The sequence below is a fragment of the Vulpes vulpes genome, chromosome 7 (genome assembly GCF_048418805.1).
Source record: "Vulpes vulpes isolate BD-2025 chromosome 7, VulVul3, whole genome shotgun sequence".
NCBI lineage: Eukaryota > Metazoa > Chordata > Mammalia > Carnivora > Canidae > Vulpes > Vulpes vulpes.
In genome coordinates, this window is record NC_132786.1 from 29,247,531 (window position 1) to 29,260,315 (window position 12,785).

The window sequence follows — 12,785 nt, forward strand, 5'->3', positions numbered from 1 at the left end:
TAATAAGAAAAATCTATTTTTTCTTTATTCTCTTCTTTAAAAAAATTTTTTTTTGATCTAGCAGATGATGGATGGTAACTAAACTTACTGTGGTGATCATTTAATAATATAGGTATGTCAAGTCATTATGGGATACACCTTAAATTTCTACATGCCTGTATGTGAATTATATTTCAGTAAAACTGGAAAAAATATCAATTTATCCTTTGTGTGTACCTCTAGTTCTGGACTCTGTTGTGTTCCATTTATATAATATTCCATCCCTATGCTAATGTAATACAGTTATGATTACATAAACTTTTGTAGTAAATCTTGAAATACTCAAGTGAGAGTTTTCAATATTTTCTTTTAGAAAAAAAGAAAATTGGGGGATGCCTGGGTGGTTCAGGGTTTGAGTGGTCTTCCTTTGACTCAGTGTGATCCTGGGTCTGGGGATTAAGTCCCACATCAGACTCCCTGCGAGAAGCCTGCTTCTCTCTCTGCTTCTGTCTCTGCCCCTCTCTCTCATGAATAAATAAATAAATCTTTAAAAAGAATTGTTTTAGCCATTCTAGGTAGAGCTCCACATAAATTTTAGAATCTACTTGTCTATATCTGTAAAGAGCCTGTTGGAATTCTGATCAAGTTTGCATTGAATCTATAGGAAAACTGAGATATTAACAGTAACAATTCTATAGGAAAACTGAAATATTAACACTAACAATTCTTTTGGGTCATGAATATGGTATATTCTGTCACTATTTAGGTAGCTCTTAATTTCTCTTAACAATGTTTTGTAGTTCTCAGTCTTGTATAGTTTTTGTTAAATTTATTTCTTTTTTTCTAAGTGTTTTAAAAATTTTTTGATACTATTGTAATGGTATTTTTCATTTTTATTTTCCAGTTGTTTGAAGCTATTTTAAGAACACAATTTTTTGCTGCTGGCTTTGTGTATGGTGACCTTTCTAAGCTCACTTATTCTAGTAGTTATTTTGTAGGTCCCTAAGGATCTTCTACATAAACAATCATATCTCCTATGAATAAACACAACTTTACTTCTTCATTTCCAATCTGCAGGCCTTTCACTTTTTCTTTTTTTACTGCACTACCTAGAATCTCTGGTTCAAGGTTGTATAAGTGACAAGAGTGATATTCTTGGCTTTTTTCTGATTTTAGGAAACTATTCAATATTTCACAGTAAATATATTAGCTGTAGGTTTTTTATAGTTGCCCTTTATTAAATTAAGAAAGTTCTTTTCTATGCTGAGAATTTAGATCATTAGTGGATATCAAAATTTGTCAAATTCTCTTTTCTGTATCTATTAATACTATATTATTTTCTCATTTTGTGTGTTAATGTAGTGAATTATACTACTTGATTTTTAAATCTTAAACTACTCTTGCTTCCTGGAATAAACAAACTTGATTATGATAGAACTGATGTATCTATGTATATACACATACATACATATACACACATATATCTGTTCTGTGTTTCTGATTTGCTAATTTTTAAGGAATTTTTTGGTCATATGACACATATTGGTTTACAATTTTATTATCTTTTAGAGTCTGAAAACCTTTTTATTAGTGTTATGTTGGCCCAAAAATGAGTATGGAAATATTTCTTCCTCCTCTGTTTACTAAAAGAGTTTATATAAGTTGATATTATGTAATTATTTAATATTTGATACAATTCTCCAAGGAATTTGCTGGGTCTAGAGATTTCTTTGTGGGAAAATTTTATTTCTAATTGAAGAAATTCAATTTAATTAATAGATAAACGGCTATCCTGATTTTCCATTTCATGTGTTAGCTTTGTAATTGAATTTTTAAAGACATTTGTCTATCTCATAAACACTGTCAGATCTACTGGCATAAAATTGTTCGTGATATTCTTTCTTTTATTATCCTTTTAAAAACATCTGTGGGATCTGTATTAATAATTATTTTTCATAATTTATGTTCCCTTTTTTATAACCTCTGTCAGATTTGCTATTAGCTAATATATGCATTATTTCTAAAAAGTATATTTGGGTTTTGTTATTTTTTTCCTGTAACTTGTTTCTGTTTTATTGGTTTCTTCCCTTTATTATTTCTTTTCTTCTACTTAGTTTTGGTTCAGTGTACTTGTCTTTTTCTAGTTTCATAGGATTTAAACTTTGACCATTGTTTTTAAGCCTCTCTTCTTTTGTGGTATGAAGCTATATATTTCCTTCTAAAAACAAATTAAAAACTGATTAACTGATTAATATGTAGTATTGTCATTATCGTTCAATTCAAAATATTTTCTAATTTCCATTTGGATTTTTTCTTTGATTACAGATTACTTAGAAGTATTTTAGTTCTTTTTATAAATATTACCATTATTTATTTATTTCAATTGTAGTGAAAGAAACCACTATACAAAATATAGTTACTCAAAATTTAGTACCATTTTTTAATGGCTCAGTATATTCCCTTAGTTTACTTCCTATATACACTCAAAAAGTTTGTGTAGTCTGCAATTATTTAGTGTAGTGTTCCATAAATATCAAGCAGTACAAAATGGCTGATAACATTATTTAGATCTTTTAAACTTGACTGTTTTTATTTTTTATCTTTTGGTCTTATTGCTTTATCAACTACTGAAAGAGTAGTGTTAAAATCTCCTATTCTTATGGACTTGTCTATTTATTTCTATGTTTCTACCAGTTCTTGTCTCATATATCCATAAGCCTTATTATTTAGCAAAACTGCTCTTAGAATTGTTGGGTTCTCCTGATGAATTTCTCACTTTATAATGATAAAACTTCCTTTTTATATCTGGCAATATTTCTTATCTTGAAATCTATTTTACTTGACATTAATATAGGCACCTCCACTCCATATGCTTACTGCTTGCATGGTATATCCTTTTTTTTATCCCTTTACTTTTAACTATAAGTATACAAAATATACCTCTGGAGACAGTATATATTTAGATCGTGCTTTTTATCCAATTTCTGCCTTTTAAATGTTTGATCCATTTACATATAATATAATTACTGATATGATTGAATATAACTAAAACATTTGCTATTTATTTTCTATTTTTCCCATCTGTTTTATATTTTCCTATTCTTTTCCTGCCTTCTTCTGGGTTAATCAAATATTTTTTTATTATCCTATGTAATTTCTCCATAGGCTCTTTAGCTTTATATCTTTGTTTCTAGGGGATTATAATATGCATCTTTGAATGATTACTATCTATTTATAACTGATATTTGCTATTTTAGTACATTTAGTATATGATCTTTTAGCAGTATTCTACTCCTACCCATTCTTATGCTATTGTTGTCATATATTTAACACATATATACTACATAAATATCATAATACACAATATGATGTCATAGTTTTTTAAATTGTTTTCTGTCTTCAAATAAATTTAGAGAAATAAAAAAGAAAGATATCCACGTGTTAATCACTTATTCTTCTTTTTTTTTTTTTTTTTTTTTTTTTTGTAGATATGTGTTTACATCTGGTCCATTTGCCTTCCACCTGAAGAATCTTTTTTTTTTCTTTTAAAGATTTTATTTATTTATTTGAGAGAGAGAGAGAGAAGTGTGTGTGTGACAAAAAGAGAATGAACACAGAGAGCAGCCGAGGGGGAGGGGGAGGGAGAAGCCGACTCCCCACTGAGCAGAAAGCCTGATATGGGGCTTGCTTCCAGGACCCCAGGATCATGACCTGAACTGAAGGCCCATGTTTAACCAACTGAGCCACACAGGCACCCCCACCTGAAAACCTTATATGCATTTCTGTAATGTAGGTCTACTGGTAAACTACTCTCTTAATTTTTGTTTATTGAAAATGTTTTTGTTCCACTTTCAATTTTGAAGGATAGTTTTGCAGAATATAGAATCCTGGGTTGACAGTTGCTTTGTTTTGTTTGGTTGGTATTTTTAACAGTCCTAGCCCATTTCCATTCCTGGCCCTCTCTACTTACTGTTCCCTCTCCCTGGACAACTCTAACAAGTTTTTCAGATCACAGCCTGAATCTCATCCCTCTGGTTTCATTTCACACTTCTGAGAGAACTCTGTTGAGCATACTGTCCAAAATCATCCTTCTCTGTTTCTCTCTTGTTGTCCTGTTAACAGCCTGAATGACACCTTCACAATCTGTAGTTATGTGTTTATTTGTTTACTTGTTTCTTGTCTTTTACCCAACCATCTCCATCAAAATTATTTGATATGTTTTATTCTCTCCTACATTCTTGGCATTCAGCAAAATTACCTGGCATCATAATAAAGGTACAATGATGTTTCTGTAATGTAAAATGAATACAACTGAAGTTGCAGGGGCATCTAAAGTCTGGCTTTTTGAGACTTGAAAAGACATACTGAGTAGTCCCATACTGCTAAACACTCCAGGACCATCTGTTTTACACACTGTGCTAAGAATATAAATACAAAAGTGATGCATCTTCACGAAGCTTTCCCAGATTCTCTGAGTTAGAAACAATCTTCTTCTCTATTCCCTTACATTCCATTTCTCCTGTGTTTTTTTTTTTTTTTTTTTTTTTTTTGATCTACCTTGCAGTGTTGCTATTTGTATACATGCCTTCTCTCTCCAACTGGGCTACCAGTTCCTTGTAGCAGTGACTATATTTTCCAACACATACTGGCAATCTTGCAGAAATGATCTTTAGGTATGCAAAGGTTTTAGGATACTCTTCATATGGTATTGCACTGAAAATGAATTGAATAAGAAAGTTGGCATTTTTGTTTAATAAGATTCTCTAGTTCTCTGAGGAAAAGGAGCCGTATAATTCCAAACTAATTAGGATTTCAAGTGAGCATTAATAAAAGCCTAACTTCCCACCAAGGGCACTGTGTCATGTGTGGGGGAGGACTCCTCTGCTCCTTTTCTGCCTTTGTGCCTGTTTATACCCACTGCCTTTCTAGTTTATGCTTCCTGTAGTTTACATCGTAATAAAGTGCCAGATATTTTCTGCCCACGCCTCTGTTGGGCTGCAGAGCATGAGAACTGTAATGAAAAGCACAGATCAGAATATTTTTTAGATTTGTTGGTGATCTTAAAAATGCCCATTTTTAAACATAAATATTTATGTCTGTTGCCAAGCTGAACCTCTATTTGTTATGAGGGAACTTTGATTAGTCTGTAGTCTGAAGAGGACCCGTATAAATAGCAGTTACCATTTATTATGACAGCATTGATGGAAAACCCGGGAAGGAGGAAGACCTGAAGCTGGTTTTCATATTCTGATTCCATGCATAAAAGAAGGAATGGATCAGTCCTGGAGAAGCATTCAAACAACTCACATGCTGCTTGTGATAACTTATGTTCTCTGGGTTTGGGAACTACAATCATCTTTCTGAGTCATGCACACCTGTGAAATGGAAAGGTGATGTAAGCACAGCTCTTCTTTGTGGAATAGCTTTCTTTTCTTTTCCTTCTCTTCTTTTCTTCTCTCTCTTCTCTTCTCTTTCCTTTTCTTTATTTCTTTTTTAAGACCCCATATTGTTCTAACAAATTCAAGTAAAAAGGGGTATGAGTGTATGAGCCAGTCTTTTTAAAGTGTTAGTGTGTTTGTTCATGTGTGTGGTGTGGGTTAGGTTACAGGTCTGAAACTTCTTATAGAATCTTAGGCCTGATGCAAAGCTTATCCAATCAGAATTTCTGGAAACTGTCCCTAGGAATCTGCATTTCAGCATGATTGCTAGAAGATGAATCCACACTCAGAAGTTTGAGAGTCATTGCTTGAAGTAATAGAGAGTTAAAAGTTGTCTATTGCATACTGTCAGCCTGTGCTGAAAAAGTTTTCAGTTCCTTAGGTTGATTTCCAAGAAGATCCCAGATATGCGGTTTTATTGTTTTTTTTTTTTTTCCCCATAACCAAACTGACTCTTACTTGAGCAATTAGGTAAGTCAGTGTCCAATTATATAATTGAAACGGAAACAAACACAAGTTAGTCCTCACACTGGCCAGCCTAGCTTATCATATGACATGACATATTTCTTTGAAACATGCACAGAGGCCCTAAGAACTTGAAAGTTTCCAGGAAGTTCTGCTGTTTCTGCATTATTGATGATGTTACAACATTCTGTCAGTCGGACTCATAGGATATAGTCAGAAAACAACCTTATTAACCCCGCCATCTCTGTAGGATTAATTCATTCCTACCCCTTGGATAAAAACTGGGATAAGATTCATGAATTTTTACTCACTTTTAAACTGGAAAGAGTTCTTTACTCTCATTATTAGATACATAAAAGTTTTATGCAATTAATTGATATATCCAGGATAGAAAAATAATTTTTAAGTATCTCCAAACTTTGTTAAAAGTTAGTTTTTTTCCCTCCCTCAGGTCAGATCTGCTTGGGCTGCCTATTTGCTGCAAGAAAAGAGTTCAGTAGGCTCCTCTCTTTTTCTCTGCCTAGGACTTTTGCTTTTTTTCTAGGGCTTTTGCTTTTATCCTTTTAGCTCAGAAGGTTGCCTCAGGTTCCTCCAGGGATGAGGCATGCAGGGTGTTAGGTTATAAAGGCAAGGGGGATAAAAATTGACTTGATAGATACACGTGCAAAGCTGGCATAGAAGCTACCAGATCTGGCAGGGGTTACAAACTGACTCTTCTTTTCATGGGTGATTTCATGACTTTTCAGGAACTCAGCATTACTTGATATGGGTATTCCCTCTGGGGTCATTTTAAGCCTCTAGGTATCCAGCTGAACACTTTTAGCATCTATCTGCTGAGATGTTGTTGCCTCCAACTCCGATATCCAAAACATCACCAAACCAGCTCTGTTCATACATAGTACACACATGGTCTGTGGGAAACTGTCATGAATCTTTTACTCTAGCAAAAGCTGTGAGAATACATCCCCAATCCTGCCCTCTTTCTTGCTTTGCCATCAAAGTAGCCAACTAGCCATAGACTCTAGCATTTTGGATCTTGCAGGGCATATAAAGGGTCTAGTACTTCACTTCCCAAGTGCAACAGGAGGCACTTCTCAAGCCCTTTAGGGCATTAGTTCCATTAAACTCTTTCCCCATAGGTTTGAGGTGAAAGAGGACACCTCCAATTCAGGAGGAGGGTAAGTAAGAAATAATCTACCTATTTCTTTCTTCTCCAACCTTTATTTTACACTGGTGGTGGGTGGTCAGCTCAGGATTAGAAACTGGTTCTTGACTATTTCTTTTGGATGTTTTGACCTGCTTCACTTTAGTGATATGCGCAAAGGGCTTCAATTTAGGGCTTCATCTGTGACCTTGAAGAAAAATATAATTCCATTTTAATATCACTTTGAAATAATAAGAGCTAATTTATGTTGATCACTTATTATGTACTGGATACTCTTTGATACATACTTTATCTCACTTAGTCCTTCCCATAATCCTTTTAGGAAAGAGAAGTCCAGAGAAGTCAACTAATTTGCATAAAGTCACCCAGGTTGCAAGTTACACAATTTCTTTTTTAGAAAAATAAGAATGATTTTATCTCTTAGAAAATGCTGTGCATTCATCAGGGGGGAAAAATGCTACAGCTGTTTATAATTCTGGCTTTACAAGGGTAAGACAGAATTTTGAGCAAAATTAATAACAACTGTTGCTTGATAAGGATGTTAATATATTCTATTTGCCTAATTCTCACATCAGTCTTGTGATGTGAAGGACTTTGTCAGCATGTTGAGACCAGGAAGAAATTATGTGATTTTCCCTAGATCATACAACCGGGAATAATTGGAGCCAAGATTTAAATTCAAAATTTCAGATCATGACTCAGAGTTTACTTTTCTCTCTACTCTGATGGGACATAGTAGCAGAAGGAATGTGTTTCATGTAGGTCTCTGAGCTGTGACAAATGTTTAAAATTTGGTTAAAGCTACTTTCTAACACATTTGATTCTAGATGAATCAATATTATAAAGAAGTCAATGTTTTTACTAAACTCCTTGAAAGCAAAGTACATCTTATTCATCTTGGAATCCCCAGTGCCTGGCCCAAAGTTGTTACTTTATTAATGAATGAATTGAATGAATTAAATTAATAAATAAATTAATGAATAGTTTTCTTTTAAACTCTTTGGTAGAAAGTAAGCTTTTATGTGAATTAGATTGTTATCTTTGTCTTGGGTGTTTACATTTTATAAGATGATCCTGGAAGAACTCAAACAAATGAGGTCTAAAGTTGAATTTGTGATTATACCATTGTAATAGGTTTGGAAGAGTAATTGAGACAGTGTTTCTCTGGAGTCCCAAATTTCATTACAGAGATGACAGCTTGCCATGTCTATATGCTATAAGAAAAAAGTAGAATTTGCCTTGTTTGGATTATAAAATATCCAGAAACATTGCATCTCAAGGAAGCATGTTCTAATAATTTTAGGCATCCAGAAACAGAGCAGTCTGCTTCTAACTTCTGCTAAGGGAGATGCTGGCTGGGCTCTGGAAGGAAGATTGAAGTGTTGGTGGGGTAGAACAGAGGCCCTCTAAGATATTCTATCCTAAACTTTTGGAGATCCTGGTATTCATTAAGGTAACTGATGGCAAAGATGCAGCTAATCAAGTCTGTCTGTTGTCCACAGGTCTGAGGCGCAATTACAGATGTACCATCTGCAGTGTCTCTCTAAACTCCATAGAACAGTATCATGCCCATCTGAAAGGATCTAAACACCAGACCAAGTAGGTACTTTCATGCTTTCACCCTTCAGTCCTATTGCATACAATAATTTATAGTATCGTGAAAAAAAGGCTAAACATTTTACATATTACAAAATAAGTCTATAGAAATGACATCTCCTTATCTCCAAAGTTTCCCTAATATTTATGCTGGAGCCTCCAAGGTCTACCTAGCACAACTTAAAAAAATGGCTTCTCCTTTTTTGGCACAAGTAATGACAAGATCTTTTGTTTGCTTGATTTATTCTTTTTTTTTTTTTCAAGATCAGCTGAACACATTTTCACAAAACTTGGGAAACTTTTAGATCTACACTAAGTGTTTTTTTAAATATTTTATTTATTTATTCATGAAAGACACAGAGAGAGATAGAGAGAGGCAGAGACACAGGCAGAGGGAGAAGCAGCCTCCATGCAGGGAGCCTGATGCGGGACTCGATCCGGGGGCTCCAGGATCATGCCCTGGGCAGAAGGCAGGCATGATCAGGGCTAACCTACTGAGCCACCCAGGGATTCCCCAAAATTTAATTTCTTTAATGGAACATTATTCATATCTTCTATTTATTCTTATATCAGTTTTAAATTAGCTATTTTTCAATGAATTTGCATTTTATCTACACTCTTACATGTATTGGTATAAAGTTGTTCACGATATCCCCTGATTTTATGTATAATTGTCTTTAGGATGTTTTCATTCCTAATATGGTTTATTTGTCTCTTTTTAAAAAAATTTTTGTTTATTTTTGTTAGAAGTTTATCAGTCCTTATTGGTCTTTTCAATGAATGAATGTTAAGGTTTGTTGATTTTCTCTGGATACAGTTCTTTTCTGCCATTTAAAAAATTTTCTTTCTACTCTCTGTGGATTTCATTTTCATTTCCTCCTAGCTTCATTTATCATTGTTTCCTTTTTTTTCTCATATATGCACTCAAAGCTCTCAATGTTCCTCAACAGATAGTTTTAGCTACTCTCCACAAGTTATTTTTTATATCCTAGAGGTTTTAATATGTAGAATTATTATCATTATTTATTTCAATTTATTTTCTGATTTTTACTGATCTCTTCTTTTATTCATGATTATTTAAAAGTGCTTTGCTTACAACCTAATATGTGGGGGCTTTTTCTATTTATGCTTTGGGGGATTAATTTGTACCTGAATTCCACAGTGGTCAGAGGACATACTCTAAATGATTTCAGTCTCCTGAAATTTGTGTAGACTTGCTCTATGCCCCAAGCAAATGTTCAATTTTGGTAAAACTCAATGTTTCTTTGAAAAGAATGTGCCTTTTTCAGTAATTAGGTAAATGGTTCTATATATCAATTAAGTTTTTAAATCTTGTACAATCTTCTATGTCCTTACTGATTTTTTGTCTGCTTTATTATATTCATGAGAAACAGAGGTATTTGAAAAACTTTTGACTATAAGTATGAATTTGCCTATGTGCCCTTTTTTTTTTTATGTGCCCTTTTAATTATATTTCTTTTCTTTATATACTTAAAGGTACATTATTAGATGCTTACAAATTTAAGAATTTTTAAAAAATATTCCTATTGAATTGGCCCTTTGAACCATACTTTGTCCTCATGAAATGTCTTTCATTACTAGTAATACTTTCCTTAAAGTATAGACATCTGCTACCCCCAACTCTTCAAAACTTTCAAAGTTTCCCTTTAAATTTTACCCAGCTTTTGTTTTTTTCTCAAGTGGAAGGTTAGTACAATACCAATTCCTCTATTAGAGCTGGAACTGGAAGTCAGCCAGATGGTTCTTAACGACTCTAATCTGACCAATTAAATCAACATAAGTATTAAGGTGTCAGTAATTTTCAAGGTCTTATATTTATATTTTTACTAATAACTTCTAAAGAGGTGTTGAGATGAGAGATTATTAAATTGTGTAGTGGAAAGAATTTTGAGTCAGAGGATTTTATTTCTAGTGCAACTTTGCCACTGAGTGACCAGGGGCAGTGACAAATCTTCTTTAGGTCTCAGTTCCCTTGTAGATAAGTGTTTAGTGATGACAAGCACATAACAAGTGTGTGCTCACTTTCCTGTATCTTGCTCATGATTATGATATTTTTTCCTACTAATCCTGAATTCAGCCTTACCATTTTTTCTTAATACAAGTCCCTAGTCAGCCTGGAACTAGCAATGTTCCTCCAAAATTATGTCCACAAAATTATGTCCAAAAGTTCAGAATGTGAACTTTTTTGTAAATAGGGTCTTTGCAGATGTAAACAGTTAAGTATCCCAAGATGAAATCTTTCTGGATTTAGGGTGTGGATTTAGGGCACATGACACATGACACATGGTGTCTTTATGAGAGGAAGGAAAGGGATATTGGGACACATGAAGGAGCAGGCTCATGGGAAGACAGAGGCAGAGACTAGGATTATTTCTACAAGTCAGGGAACACCAGGAGCTGGAAGGACTCTCTTCTAGAGCTTTTGGAAGGAGCTGCTGATACCTTGATTTCAGACGTCTGTCCTCTAGAACTTAAATAAAACTTCTTTGTTTTAAGCCACCCAATTTGTTGTACTTTTTTAAGGGAAGCCTTAGGAATTGCATACATTGTGAAACCTATTTACCTTGTTCCAGAAGTATCCCTTAGTCATGTTTTATTGGGCACCTTCTTCCTATGTCTATGCCAATAAGGATAACGATGATGATGGTGGTGATGGTGGATATGGGGAGGGGGTTACCATTGTTAACTAGAAGGGAACTTCTGTACAACTGGAGTATAGCAACAAATTAAAATGCTTTGAAAGTGTTAATGTGTATAAGATGCACAGCATCCCTGTAATTGACCAGATGCTCACATCTCCTTTTTAAAGGTTAGAAAATTGAGATTCACAGAAGTGACTTGTCCAAAGCCCCAAAAATAATTGATTGGCAGACCCAAGAGCAGAAGTCAGGTTATTGCCCATCAGTGCTATTACTGATATAATAATACTTAAATAATACCATTATCATCATATTGCTTTTTACTAGCATTAAAGAAGCTTTTTCCTTTTTTGGCAAATGTCATAAACAGCAAAATGGCACTCAAATTTTGCTCCACTGTTAAATAACAAGAGAAATATTAAGTATCTAATGAGATTAAAGGTTTAGAAATGCAAATGATCACACTGACATATGAAGCAATTGCCTATTAGTAGATTTTTCAGGGTTTCCAGGGGATATAGTCTGTCAATTAGTACAAATGATTAAAATGAAATTTAAAGACACATGAGTACATATCATAGACTAATGAACAATTCTCCCATAATGTACTTAAATTTCAGTTTAGGGAACACTTCAAGCCTCAGGACATTATATTACCTAGAAATAATGGGTATAAAAATTGTCATTACTTACTTTGATACTTCAGTTGGTTGGAAATGAGACACAAGTGTTGAAAAGAGTAAGTCAGACTGACCAAAAGTTAGTAGTAATTTCTAAATGTGCTTCTCCTCTGAGAAGAAGTTTTAAATGTGATATCCATTGCTTTTTCTGCAGTTTTTCCCAGCTATTATGAGTCCTCTAGACAAAGCCTTCATATTATTCATTTGCCCATCATATTTATTTCTTCAGTGATTGAATGAATATTTAGACTAATTTTCAGAGCTGGAATATATTTGTTTTAAATACCATGGAAATCAGTTTCTGCATTTAGGATAGCAGTTAGTAATCTGAGGAGTGTACAATAATAAATATTTTTACAAATATGCTGGCCATCAGGAACTGTCTGTACTTCTAATAAATAAAAGTAGTTTAAAACTCCAAGAAATGTAGGAAGCAAGCAAATAAATGAGCAACAAATCAATGCATGGATGTCTTCAAAGATTCAAGATCTAGATTTTTTTTGTGGAATTTTCAATGTGGTTTACTGGCACAAAGCAAAGAATTCCTTTTTTTTAAAAGATTTTATTTATTTGAGAGAGAGAGAGGACGCATGAGCAGATGGGGGGCTGGGTAGAGGGAGAGGAAAAATCAGATCCTGAGAACATGACCCATGTCAAAGGCAGACACTTAACCGGCAGCCACCCAGGTGCCCCTAACCACGGATTTCAATAATCAAAAGGGTTGAGGTTTTGGTATTATATTTTTTCGTAAGAATGTTTTCTTTTCTGAAAGTATGGAATATATGTATTACCACTAACATCT

The 12,785-nt window shown here is 33.8% G+C and overlaps 1 protein-coding gene across 1 annotated transcript in view; it reads left to right on the forward strand.

The window, feature by feature from the left end:
- ZMAT4 (zinc finger matrin-type 4) overlaps window positions 1-12,785 on the forward strand; it is a 335,088-nt gene that overhangs the window by 276,423 nt on the left and 45,880 nt on the right. Inside the window, exon 6 of the mRNA XM_025993639.2 lies at window positions 8,550-8,646. Coding sequence (XP_025849424.1) covers window positions 8,550-8,646 — 97 coding nt within the window. The remainder of the gene's footprint in view (window positions 1-8,549; window positions 8,647-12,785) is intronic.